At 38.3% G+C, this 12587-nt stretch overlaps 1 protein-coding gene across 4 annotated transcripts in view; it reads right to left on the minus strand.

Moving 5' to 3' along the window:
* col11a2 (collagen, type XI, alpha 2) overlaps nucleotides 1-12587 on the minus strand; it is a 62157-nt gene that overhangs the window by 10568 nt on the left and 39002 nt on the right. For all 4 annotated transcript variants that reach the window (XM_050035664.1, XM_050035662.1, XM_050035661.1 and 1 more), the window contains 24 exons: nucleotides 12028-12081; nucleotides 10134-10178; nucleotides 9868-9921; nucleotides 9642-9686; nucleotides 7670-7723; nucleotides 7510-7554; nucleotides 7198-7251; nucleotides 6987-7031; nucleotides 6702-6755; nucleotides 6406-6513; nucleotides 5354-5407; nucleotides 5171-5224; nucleotides 4909-4953; nucleotides 3658-3711; nucleotides 3192-3236; nucleotides 2994-3047; nucleotides 2735-2788; nucleotides 1701-1754; nucleotides 1293-1490; nucleotides 1095-1148; nucleotides 651-758; nucleotides 443-550; nucleotides 230-283; nucleotides 48-101 (listed from right to left, as the gene is read on the minus strand). In XM_050035664.1, the coding sequence (XP_049891621.1) occupies nucleotides 48-101; nucleotides 230-283; nucleotides 443-550; nucleotides 651-758; nucleotides 1095-1148; nucleotides 1293-1490; nucleotides 1701-1754; nucleotides 2735-2788; nucleotides 2994-3047; nucleotides 3192-3236; nucleotides 3658-3711; nucleotides 4909-4953; nucleotides 5171-5224; nucleotides 5354-5407; nucleotides 6406-6513; nucleotides 6702-6755; nucleotides 6987-7031; nucleotides 7198-7251; nucleotides 7510-7554; nucleotides 7670-7723; nucleotides 9642-9686; nucleotides 9868-9921; nucleotides 10134-10178; nucleotides 12028-12081 (1548 nt within the window). The remainder of the gene's footprint in view (nucleotides 1-47; nucleotides 102-229; nucleotides 284-442; nucleotides 551-650; nucleotides 759-1094; nucleotides 1149-1292; nucleotides 1491-1700; nucleotides 1755-2734; nucleotides 2789-2993; nucleotides 3048-3191; nucleotides 3237-3657; nucleotides 3712-4908; nucleotides 4954-5170; nucleotides 5225-5353; nucleotides 5408-6405; nucleotides 6514-6701; nucleotides 6756-6986; nucleotides 7032-7197; nucleotides 7252-7509; nucleotides 7555-7669; nucleotides 7724-9641; nucleotides 9687-9867; nucleotides 9922-10133; nucleotides 10179-12027; nucleotides 12082-12587) is intronic.

Here is a 12587-nt window from a genome sequence, read left to right on the forward strand (position 1 = left end):
TGCACACCGTCAGATTTTGTCTTCAAAGAGTCTAAATTTGTACTTACAGCAGCACCAGGCTGACCAACAGGACCCATTGGCCCAGGCGGACCAGGAGGACCCTACCAACAAACAAAAAATAAGCACAAACAGCACTGTAAGACATTTTTCATTTACACAAATGAATTCTGATCATTTCCGATCAGAAAGATATCTTCGGGGACGTTAGATGCATGTCAACATCACTCACGTGCTCTCCCTTAGCTCCCTTGGCGCCCTTCTGACCGTGCTCTCCAACCTCACCCTGCATCAACAAAGAAAAATTATGTTACAGCAAAGTTTATAACAAAGCTCTGAAATTAATGATCATCCCCATTTTTAAACACTGGTAATTTTAATAAGATAGCTAAGGTGTTTTTATAATGTAAGGTTGGTATGAAGACTGTTACTTAGAGTTACTTGCCTTGTCTCCGTCCTCTCCGGGTACTCCAGGTGTTCCGGCAGGGCCAGGCAGACCCACGGGACCCTGCACTCCATCACGACCGGCTGGGCCAATAGGTCCTTTCTCACCCTTAACAAGAGAAAAGAACAAAGAGGAGAATCAATAGTTGTATCTTATTCCAAAGGTTGAGTCAAATGCATCATTGGATAAAAGTGTTCAGAATGCTCACAGGAACTCCCTTCTCTCCAGAGGGTCCAGGAGGCCCCTGAGGCCCTGGTCTGCCAGGAGGTCCAACAGGTCCAGCAGTACCAGCTTGGCCCCTCTCACCAGGAGAACCCTAGAAAGGTACAGTATCATAAAGATAGTAATGATTACAGCAGGTATTCATTAAGTGAATACTTAATTCTTAAGTTGGATGGACTGAGATATAGTATTATTACCAACTGAAACAATTATCATAACAACATCCAATACTGAAATATTTGAAATATTAAAACCTACAAAATGAAAATTGAGCAGAAACAAATACACACTATGTACTGACCTAAAACAAAGTAATTTAATCCTTTGTTGACAAACTGTAGTACTTTAGTGGGGTAGCTGAATTATTGTCTTTTTTTCATTCCTAAGTGGGATTTCTGAAAATAAACTTTGCATATGGTTTGAAACTTACAGCAGGTCCAGGAGGTCCGGGAGGTCCTTCACTTCCCTTCAGTCCTCCACCTCCCTGAAAGAAAAGACAAGAACGAATTAATCAGCGATCTTTCACCTCACCCTGCTAGACACTTTTATCCAAAGGTCAAGTTACTCCTATCAAAGTGATCAATATATGTCTGATGATCTACGCAGTATTTCTCTGGGTCATACTCACAGGGGTTCCAGGCAGTCCTCTCTCTCCAGGGAAGCCTCTCAGTCCTGGGGGCCCGTCTTTACCAGGGCCTCCGGGGGGTCCAGGGTCTCCCTTGGTGCCTTCCTTCCCAGAGGGACCAGAAAGTCCCTGCTCTCCAGGTGGACCTGGGGGTCCGGGGTGGCCGCGTTCGCCCATGGGGCCAGTCTCTCCTGATGGACCCTGGGAGGATGGAGATAGAGAGGGCATGGAAAGGAAGAAGATGTTGAGGAGAGGAAAGAGGAAGTAAAGTGCAAAGAAGTTGACAATGGATAGAGGAAGGAGAGAAAAGAAAAAAGAAAGAAAAGAGGGCAAGTTGTATTGTTATGAAAACTGATGTGACTTCCTGTATCAGTAATGAGAACATTCTGCATCAAGATTCCGAAAACTCACCTGAGGTCCAACGACTCCAGGAGGTCCAGGTGGACCCATTTTACCTTGGAAACCCTTGAGGAGAGAAATTCAGTTAATAAAAAATCCACAAAATATTGAACCTCGTTCCTACTAATAAGATGCTTCATAAGGTGTTTAATCCATGTCAAAATTGTCAGAAGAGCCCAACCCAGGTCTTTCCATAACTTTCATCATAAACTCATCTTTAAGACTAAAGTGAAAGTGAAATAAGATTGAAAGAATGAATCATTCTGATGTAAATAGCATTTTGCCTTCAATAATTTGTCCACTCAACAGAAAGCAGAGAATAAACATCTAGTCAACAGTACATGACACAACAATCCTCTGTAATATGTAAACAGCTATCTTTCCAGGTTGCCAGCTGGAGTACGAACATTGTAGAAATATAGGTTAAAAAAATCCAGTGCATATTAGGAGGATGCACATCGACTTTACCAATTACTTTACTGACACTTTAAGTGTCAGTGTAAACTTTTAAGTGAACAATGTGACTAGTGGCTCCTTCATGTTTGTTAATCAGATGATCAGCAACAAGTGTACCCTTAAGCCTTATCTTAACTGTGTAGATATGTCCCTGTGGATTAGATATCTGAAAAAACATGTACAGGTACATAACTGTGGTAATTAAGATTTAACAAACTATGACTGATGCCCCTTTGCATACAACCCACCTGCAAAGGGCATCACTAAAACACCTCTGATTTTAAAATGAACAAAAAACAGTGTAAAAATATTTTTTCTCACAATATAAAAATTAATCTGTAACAAACCAATCACTGACATAATTTCTGAGTGGCAGCATCCGTGAATAAAAACTAGAAAAATACTGAATGGTGTCTTGCTTGCTGATGGTGCATTTATTAATTTCTGACATTCAGTCTGTTAGACCTTCATCAGGTATATTTTTTGGGTGACTGCATCCCATGACAAAACCATGACTGGTATCCATGTGAAAGTCTTCATCAGTTTAAACAGGGGAACCATCTTCAAGAGTATTAAAAAATAAAACTTACAACTTCTCCTCTCTGCCCAGGGTGTCCAGGCAGTCCGTCCTTTCCTGGTGGTCCCTGTAAAAAAACATCAATCAACCATCATATATCAATTAAATCTCAACCTTAACAGAACAGAACAAGAAACAGGAATCATCAAACCCAAAACCCAAACCCAAAACCAACAATTCCTCTATGAACAGTGATACAGTGATACCAGCTTAAATATATAAAGTATCTTCAATCAGTCGATATAAAACTGGTATCAAGACATTTTTCTTACAGGAGGTCCCTTTGGTCCAGGGAAACCACTGGCTCCCTGAGGTCCGGGCAATCCCTGGTGAGACAACAACATATGATATAATAAGAAGATAATCAGAATGCCAAATACAGACATTTAGTGTCACAGATTTGAATGTAAGCTCTGACAAAGTGCCACGCAGCAGGACATGCTTTCCTGTGACAAAAATTAAGCACTCACCCTCTCTCCAGGAGGACCAGGAGGGCCATCACTTCCAGAAGATCCCTAAAAGGCAACAGAACAAAAACATAGTGAATTAAAGAAAAAATAGTTTTGCATCACAAACTATTATTCTTTCATATCATATGTTGAAATGGGCTTCAATTTTGAGCCAGACGAAGACCAGAAGGCAAAGACTAAAGACAGGTTAATGGAGATAAGCGTTTTGCCAGAAATATCAATATAGTGTGCTTTGTCTTTGTGTGTCAAATTCAAATTGTGAGATTATTATATTAAATTAAAAAAAAATCTAAATATCTATCTTTGAAGTTCCAGTGATATGAGTGTATAGTTATAATCATGTAGACAATGACAACAATGACAAAACATGATCATCAACAACAATCAATATGGCATGTATGAAGCACCTACGTACACAAACACAATTTCTCAGTACCATCTGGATGAATTTAGTGTGTATACCAACCTTTGCTCCTGGTTTCCCAGTCGCGCCCCTTGGTCCTCTCTGCCCTCTGGGGCCCTGATGGACACAGTCAGTATCCAGAATTAGTCAAAAATTATGGATGTGTGATGCAATCTGTGGTTACCTTGATGTACGATGAGTTTTAACCTTCAGTGGTTTAACTTTGCACTTGAGGCTGAATCCAAATTTCCACCTTCTGGATTTACAGACTGAGCCCTCGCAGACTTCAGTTGTACGTACTGTGTCATGTTCACTGTCATCACGTAAAGTTTGCAAGGGCATAAGACTGCAAGCCGCTGACAGACAGGCCTTAAATTGGTTTCAGTCGTTGCCGTGGAAACGTTTGAGCTACAACTACAATGTGATCGCTGCTGTCTCTTCCTCACATAAGTTGATGAATGGCATCTCCTTACCTGTCCCTGCTTATCAGGCTAATGAATAGGCTTTTTTCTGAGTGAACAAAATGATATTCATACATTTCTATGGGCTTAAATCAAATACAGACATGGCTGTAAATAAGGACCAGACTGTGACTAAATAAATTGGATATACTTATATTAGAAGATCTTCTACTGTTGCTTTCCAGCCATTTTTCTCAGCCTTTATTCGGCATTACACCGCACAGCTGTCATAGGGTAGGCTGCAATAATAAAATGCATTGTGATGACTTCTATCGCCTATTCTTCTACATATGTCTATATCATGATGTGGTTGAATACTGTTTATGGCCTACACAATTTAAATAAAGGTTTAATACACGATTGCTTTAAACATTCATAATAAGTTAGTTTTGTTTGTTTCTTTGTCAGCAATTTTTAAAACTTACAACCTATTGCAACGAATTGTGGGTAAATAAATCAGTTAAGTGTGGTGAAGTTTGCACCCCAAGTGGACTCTCTGCAGAGAGAAATGCGAAATGCGGACATTTGGATTCAGCCTTACTGCAGTGATGCAAAGGTGTACTACAGGACCCTGTGACATCACTGTAGGGTGTGGTCACAGGTGCAAAAAAGGACACTTCTGACCCCATCCAAGCATCACTGTTGAGATGAATCAAGCTTGAAACTTTCAGCCAGAGAGGGCTGTGAAACTGTTAGTTACTCTTTAATACCGTGAGCAAACAAACAACAAAAAAATGAAACAAACAAACAAACAAAAAACAGTTGAGTGTGGGGAAGATAAAAGACCATCCTGTGAGCAGAGAAACTTTTACAAACTGACTAAAAGAACAAATGAATAAATGCAAAATGGTACCGTTGGTCCTCTTTGTCCTCTTGGCCCTGATTTGCCAGTGAGACCCTAAAATGATGGAAAAAAACAAAACAATTGCAGACTCAGACAGAATTTAACTGCATATTACTGATTATGTAACTTAATCTACAGGATCTATCAATCTAGCTCATCTGTGTAGAGATAATTAAACAGCCAATCTAATTTGATCACTAATCATTCATGGCCTGAAGAAGTTGAAAAGTCTGCTTTGAGAAGGGAAATCTTCCACAGAACATTCACTTACCCTTGTTCCCTTCTCGCCGTTTGAGCCAGGGAATCCTGGGAATCCAAGAGATCCCTAAAAAACAAATCAACATCTCATCATCAGCTGTGTATCTCACCATGCAGAAGCCTGATGGCCACTGGAGTGAAAGTGATCTTGGATGAGTAAATGAGTCAGTGAGGATAATATGTATGTGTTTCTTACCTTGGGTCCTTGTCTTCCAGGATATCCAGGAAGTCCAGGTACACCAAGTTTACCCTGATATCACATGATAACATAATTAGTCATCATTCTTTTATTTGACTGGGTCACAACATCTGGAACTGTTTAAATATTACCAATCTTTTAAACAAGAAATCTTATCACAACCCTGCTAATGACGATCTGTTCAAATTCAGAAATATATGCCACAATATGAGGACCAAATGAGAATTAGCTGATAATATGCTCAGGTGTGCTACAGTCCTATTTCCATGCAATAAAAATTAACAGCATAGCTAAAATAAGAAGCAACTGACACAAAAATACAGCACAAAATGACAAACACTTATAATATAATTATATTTTTTCTTTCTTTTTTTGAAATAATTAATTTTTTGGACAGCAGCTCATATTACAAGACATACATCAGGACAGATGCAGTTTAATTAAAGCAAGTGTATAAATAAGAGCTATGAAATTTATGTCAGAGGGAGAAATGAAATAGCAGTCGAGGTTGGCTTTAATTTGAAGAAATGTTATAGCCTTAGTTTTCAAGTTTTAAGTTTTAGTCATTGTTTTTCTTTTAACAATATGCTATCCCTGGTGTTTATTTTATTCTATTGACTTGATTTTTTGCAAACATTTTCTTTTCTTTTATTCTAGCTATATGTAGCACTTTGGCCTGCAAGTAGCCTCTGTTTTTTTTATCTTGTGTGCACAAGATCATAACTAAGCTGATATATAAATAGATACAGCTGAAGTTGAAAATACTGCAAATTCCATGTGTAAATGTCACGTTTCACTTAAGTGCACATACTTGTATAACCACAAGAGGGCTTCACAGGGACTCTTCCTGTTTAATGCACTGTCAAAGAGGAGGCCTTACTCTTAATTCTAAGAAAATGAGAACTATCTTGAGAAATTTATGAGGAATAAAGGCACCTGCGAAGCAAAAGATGAATTTCACTTTAAGTGAAAAATACATAAAGCAGGAGATGATGCTCCTAAGAATCTATCTCACATTACTAAGAGATAGTTGCATAATCTGATTGTACCTTCTCTCCAACTAGTCCAAGTGGTCCGATCTCACCAGGGGGTCCGACACGACCCTTTGGCCCCTCTGGACCATCTTCTCCTCTGGGGCCTGTTACTCCAATCTCGCCCTGTCAGCAGGAGACAAAGCATAATCAGAATAAATCAAGCAATATGTATCTATAGATACACCCAATATAATAAAATATGGTGAAGTTATAAAATGACAATAAAAAAGTCAATCAACCCACCACTTCCTTCATCCATAAAGTCTATTAGCAAACATCAGTTAACCTCTTGCTCCATTAATCTATCTTACCCTTTCTCCCTTGGGACCAAAATCGCCTTTAATTCCAGGGAAACCATCTTCTCCCTAAAAACACAAGCAAACAAAAAGCACACAGTACACATTCCATTAAATACTAGATCAACCTTGTTATTGATTATAACTCAAAATCCTTTTAGACAAAAACCTAATATGTCCTGTTTTGTTTTGTGTCAACAAAAAAATGTATATATTAGATCGCTTTCACTATGCAATTGTGATTAAAGAGGGAGTATTTCTTGAGTTAGTGGAAGTATTAAACTGGAATTAATCACTTACCTTCTCTCCCTTGTGGCCCTTCAGTCCACGGATTCCTTGACCTCCCTGCAGTTAAAGCATTGCATGATTAACACACTGACAGGCTAAGGGATATTTAAGTCTTGTGTGGGTTCAATTTAGTGGCACATTGAAACTTTGAAAATACCGGTATTACCTCACCATCAACAAACCTGTTTGTTAAAGAATAACTAGAAAAATTCATTGTGCTGACCTTGAGACCACGAGGGCCAGGATAGCCGATAGCTCCCTGAGGACCGTTGGGACCCTGGAGAAGGTCAAGGAACAAAGTTTACAACACCATTAATACCTTAAAGTATTTATGTTGGGCGTCATTTTTACATGGAAAACTGCAACAACAAAGACATGCTTAAAGTAACTGCACCAACAAATTCATTGTGCATTTTTGACCAAACTCTGTCAGATGTAATATGTTTTTTTTTCTGTTATGACTCGTATTCAATTAGTATATTGAGTTAGCTAGATGGAAGTGATGTTGTGTGATCCGGTAATGATTGACACCCACCTGGTTTCCTTTGGTGCCAGGGGGCCCCTCCTTTCCTGGGTGACCCTGAAAAGGGATGACAAAAAGCTCAAGTCTCAGGACGCACACCCATTGTTGGTAGACTCAACTTAATTCAGTTTTAGTGATATGAACAAAGAAAAAAAGGAAGAGACAAACGTACAGGAGGGCCATCAGCTCCAGGCATTCCTGGCAGACCTGGTTTCCCTGTAGGACCCTGGAGGAGAAGACAACGTGGTCATGAGTGAGAGTCCAGAAGATGGTGGAACTAAACCTGAAACTGTTTGTCAATAAAACAGCATAGGAAGAATAACGTGCTAAAAACTGTGTAGCTACACGGCTGACAAATATCCTTCACTGACACCAACATATAGATGATTTACATTAATGAACTATGGTGGGACAAAAGTTTTGCTTGTCATTATGAACACTCAGTTCTGATTCTCCCTGACACATACAGATTACTTAACGGTTGCAGTCGCTTCCTTTATATGCTTAATGTAACGGAGAGAAGATGTGTAATTTCAATGTAATTTCAGAGTTACTTGAGCTGCCATTAACACAGGGACAGTGAGAATTGGTAAGTTTCCAGTCTTTATGTTAATGTAAGCTAATTGGCTGCAGCTTCATATTTGATGGACAGATATCAGTGTTATTAAAATTCTGATGTAAATGTCAGCAAGATAGCAAATAAGCATATTTCCCAAAGTGACTATTGCTTAGCAATTTTTTTCTGAATGCTTAAACACTAAGTGTTTCTTGAAGCACTATCTCTGAAACCATGAACAATTGTAGTAAATGCATTTACCAAGTATGCCAAACTGTATGCACACATACTCAGTTTGTAATTTTATGACACACTTTTTGCAAAACTGTAAACACAACTCACTGCTTTACTCTCAGTTTGCAACTTAACACACTTCAAGCCACACTGTTTTGCCAGTTGCCTGTCTTGACACATGTGCTGCCTTGCTCAGGACAACATTGCATGCCATGTGGATTATGTCCAGACCCATAAAGAAGGCCATATTTTGCCTATTTTTTGTTCTTTTTCTAATACAAATGTTTTTATTTTCTTCAACTGCGTTTAAGTTGTTTGAGGAGTTTTAGAGGATTTTGAGAAGAAACACCCTTTTCACTCATTTGTATTGATAGTGTGTTGTGTTCTGAAAATACATATCCATACTTCACCTATGTTTATGTACGTTTACTACATGTATGACAATGTTATTGCAAACTGCTGTGCCCTGCACACGGAAAAAGCAAAAGCTGCAAGTGTTTTTCATTTAAACCATCATTGCGCATTTGGTGCTTTGTGTGCTTATTAAAATGGTTTGTGTGAACTGCAAGAATTGTTTGCTGTTGCAGGAGATAATAATGTGCTGGTTTAGTGAGCGGTTTTGTGGTTAGTGTGAAAAGTTGTGCAAAAATAACATATAGTCTCAAAGATAGTGCCAATGCAATTAGAAAAAGAAACTGTTTAAGTCTACAAGAGAGACAGACATCAATGAAGAGTAGTCATCAAGCAACCTTTCATGTTATCCTTACCCATAATGGAGAGATATGATATGCAGTGCATGTTTTGTTTCATCTAATTCAATGTTTTGAGTCAAACTTTTCTGGAGAAAATGTAATACTATATTATGGACTATGAAATATGTGACTTTCTTTCTGTACCAGGTAGGAATAAATATCACAATCAATAAAGCTATTATAGATTTCTAAAGAATTTGGGCCCTCTTCATCTCCAATTGCATAAAACTGCCCGTCTTTCTCACATATCCTTCTGGTTTTTACTTTAATAATATCCTATACTGTACTTTGTGTCACTGCAATATCGTTTTTTTTCTAAATACATGAAATAACATCAAATTGCAGACGCAGGATGCTGTCCAAACGCTGTTTCATTATGATAATGGATCTCCAAAACACCTCAGAGGGCTAAAGAGTTATCTGTTAACCCTTCCTTCCCTCGTTTAGAGCTGTCCTTCATGAATGAAGAGGATTTAACTAGTAAAATTAATAAGTTCATCCTGGTCATTCTATTGTATAACTGTTGCTTACTGAATATTTAACTTCCTGTATGCGGTGGTATTTTCAATACAGAGTAACTGTATTCGTTTTTATTTTCTTACTTTCTCTCCTGGAGGTCCGATGGCTCCCTGAGGTCCTGCCATTCCCTGCAAAAAAAAAAAAGAAAAAAGGATGAATGTATGAATTAATGAATGAATTAATTAATTCTCCACAACAACGGTTTACTTCCATTTTGTATACATATATACTTTGCTCTTTAGCCCACAATTACTAAAAAAAAGTTAACAACACAACTTTGTGAACATGGCCGGCTGTCTTCTATCTCACCTGAGTTCCTGGGGTTCCCTGCTGACCTGGAGGTCCTGGCTCTCCTTGGGGACCCTGAGAGACAGACACAGAGGAAGATAAAGTGATGACAAATGCAAGGCAAACAGCAGGACAGAGTGAAGGATAGAGGAGGAAGAGAGAATCAAATCTTAGAATTACTCATTAGAAAAGTTTTGTGTTACAGTTAGGGGTACTGATACTCATCAGCTAATTCAAAATTACAAGGTCACATGATAACATGGTAGATAACTCATAGTGACACTGACCAGGTTTCCCTTGGGACCGTGGGGCCCGTCATTTCCTCGTACACCCTGAATAGAAAAAGGAGAAAAATCAATTTTCAAAGTTTTGATTATTATTGTAAATATAACCTTAACATGAAAAACAATAGACCTGAACACAAGCTATATCATTCACAGAGCCTTCACTTTGTGTTTAACAGCCTCGTCCTGCAGTTAAAACAACCTAAGAGCTAAAAGTACAATGGCCAAGTGCAGGAAGAAGAAACCACTGAATTCGTCAAAAAGTAATCATATTAAGTATGTATGATTGTTAAAACAAACAAACAAACAAAAAATACATAATACAGGATTGATTTTTTTTAAGTATAAAAAGTTCCTAAAATATCAGGAGAACTCATCTCTGATGAAATATTCACAGAAAATAATCTGCTCAAAATTCATCCAAATCACAGATTTTACATTAACTTCCTTTAATACTTTCGCTATTTGGGTTAATTTATCAGTTGATCTGTACTGTTATTGTTATTCATTGATAATATGTAATATCCGTAAAATATGTCATTTAGTCAGGGGCTGTGAGTCTCCTGAATGATAGCAAAGTGGCTCCTTAGGGAAAAAGGTCAGGAACCACATAGAAAACAATTAAAACAGAGTTGTACACACACATTTTTTTGATTGCAATGAGAATTGAAACAATCCTTGCTAGTGCCTTTCTCAATGCCACTCACAAAAAATCATAGATGTTGGTGATGATGCTAGTGTGTGTCTTTAGATTTGTGGGAATCGGCAGGCACCTAAATCCTTAAACTGTGCTGCTTAAAGGGAAACCACAGATTCTAAATGTCTATTTACAGGTCTTGTGAAAAAACAAACAAACAAACAAAACGTGTAAAAAGCTTTCTGTGGCTCTAGAGGGAGCTGTCACTCGAGGCAGCACTGGCTGTGGCTGAAGCAGTTTGAAAATAAACAAAATATGTTGGTGTGAAGTAAGAAATATGTGAGGTTACCAGGCCTCTGTGACCTCCTTATCTCGGCTATCAACTCGAGGCATAGATGTATAATAATAACTACATACTGGACCCCAAGATAGCCTTATCACTTTCAGTGTAAGTGCTCGCCTGGTGCATATGCCAAAAAAAAGTTTCTGGCTTCCAGGTTTACTTGCTGCACTGAATATATAGAGAAGTGTTTCTCCTGCTGGCCCGTACCCGCGAATTCCCGCTCAGCTCATAGACGTTACAGTGTGATGATGCCACGGAATTCTAATTTGCTTTTCTCAGCTCACGGACAGTTTAGCAAATATAAATCCTCCACTGATAAAAATAGTGATGGAGCAGCAGCTAGGAGTATGGCAGAAATCCAACGAGGTATTTATGAGAAGTTTCTGGAGTGGATACTCCAGGTAAAAAAGAAACTTTTTACTCAGAGGAAGGATTCAAGTGAAAAAAAAAAAGACTTGAAGAGAGCGCAACTGGAGGCAGGGGAGATGCAGCAAGCTTACCTGTAGGCATATGCACACGTTGAGAGTGTTTGTGTAATTACTCTCACTGCCAGAGGAGGGAGACAAAAGTACTGCACTGAAGGTTTAAAGGAGTGGAAAACTAATCAGTGGGAGTACTTTTTTAAGGGCAGAGCCCAACCACTGTAGCCAAACAACTCTATTATATATAAATATATGACTGTCAAGTATGGACTTTGCTGCCTAAACCCTAGGTGATACTGGGTGTCTTGGTATTGTTTTGAGGTGACTGTGGGAACATCACACATTCATTTTTAGATTGCTGGATACCCCCGTCTTTATATCAGGTCACAGGGTACTATTTCAGAAGGTGCTGTGGGTGTTCAGTGGTCACAGACGAATAAAACAATGCAGCCGAAAAAACAGCAGCAACATTGCGGTTTGAAATTGTTTACTCACAGGAGGTCCGGGGATTCCAGGAGGACCTTTGGGTCCAAGCAAACCACGAGGTCCCTGAAGAGACACACACATGCGCAAGCGAAGATCAGTCAGTAATCAAAATCGGAAATCACATATTCAAAAAGGCTTACAAATTGGATACTAGAACAAATCATTACGTAGATGAATATTAATGGGAGGTCAAAGGTCAACAACAGTTACAGCAGCAACATCAGGACAAACTGACAAATAATATGCAGTGGAATATGTGATTATATTGAAATGATTGTTACTGTTTGTTGATTAAAAACCCACTGCATTTTTAACAAACTACACAGACTGATTCCAATAGCATTCATTTTTTCCCCAAAATTTTAATTATAATATTTTTAATATAATATTTTTATTTTATTTATACCTTAATTCATAATTCAAACATAATAAATTCCTATCTGCTGTGCCATACACATTAAAACAAAGGGTTAAAATGCCTGGAGGAAAATTACTTGTATGTCAACTGCTTTTAAAAAGTATAATTGGCATCAACATAATAAAATAAATCTAAATTTGTACTTTCAACG

Source organism: Epinephelus moara, chromosome 22 (assembly GCF_006386435.1).
Source record: "Epinephelus moara isolate mb chromosome 22, YSFRI_EMoa_1.0, whole genome shotgun sequence".
NCBI classification, from domain to species: Eukaryota; Metazoa; Chordata; class Actinopteri; order Perciformes; family Serranidae; genus Epinephelus; species Epinephelus moara.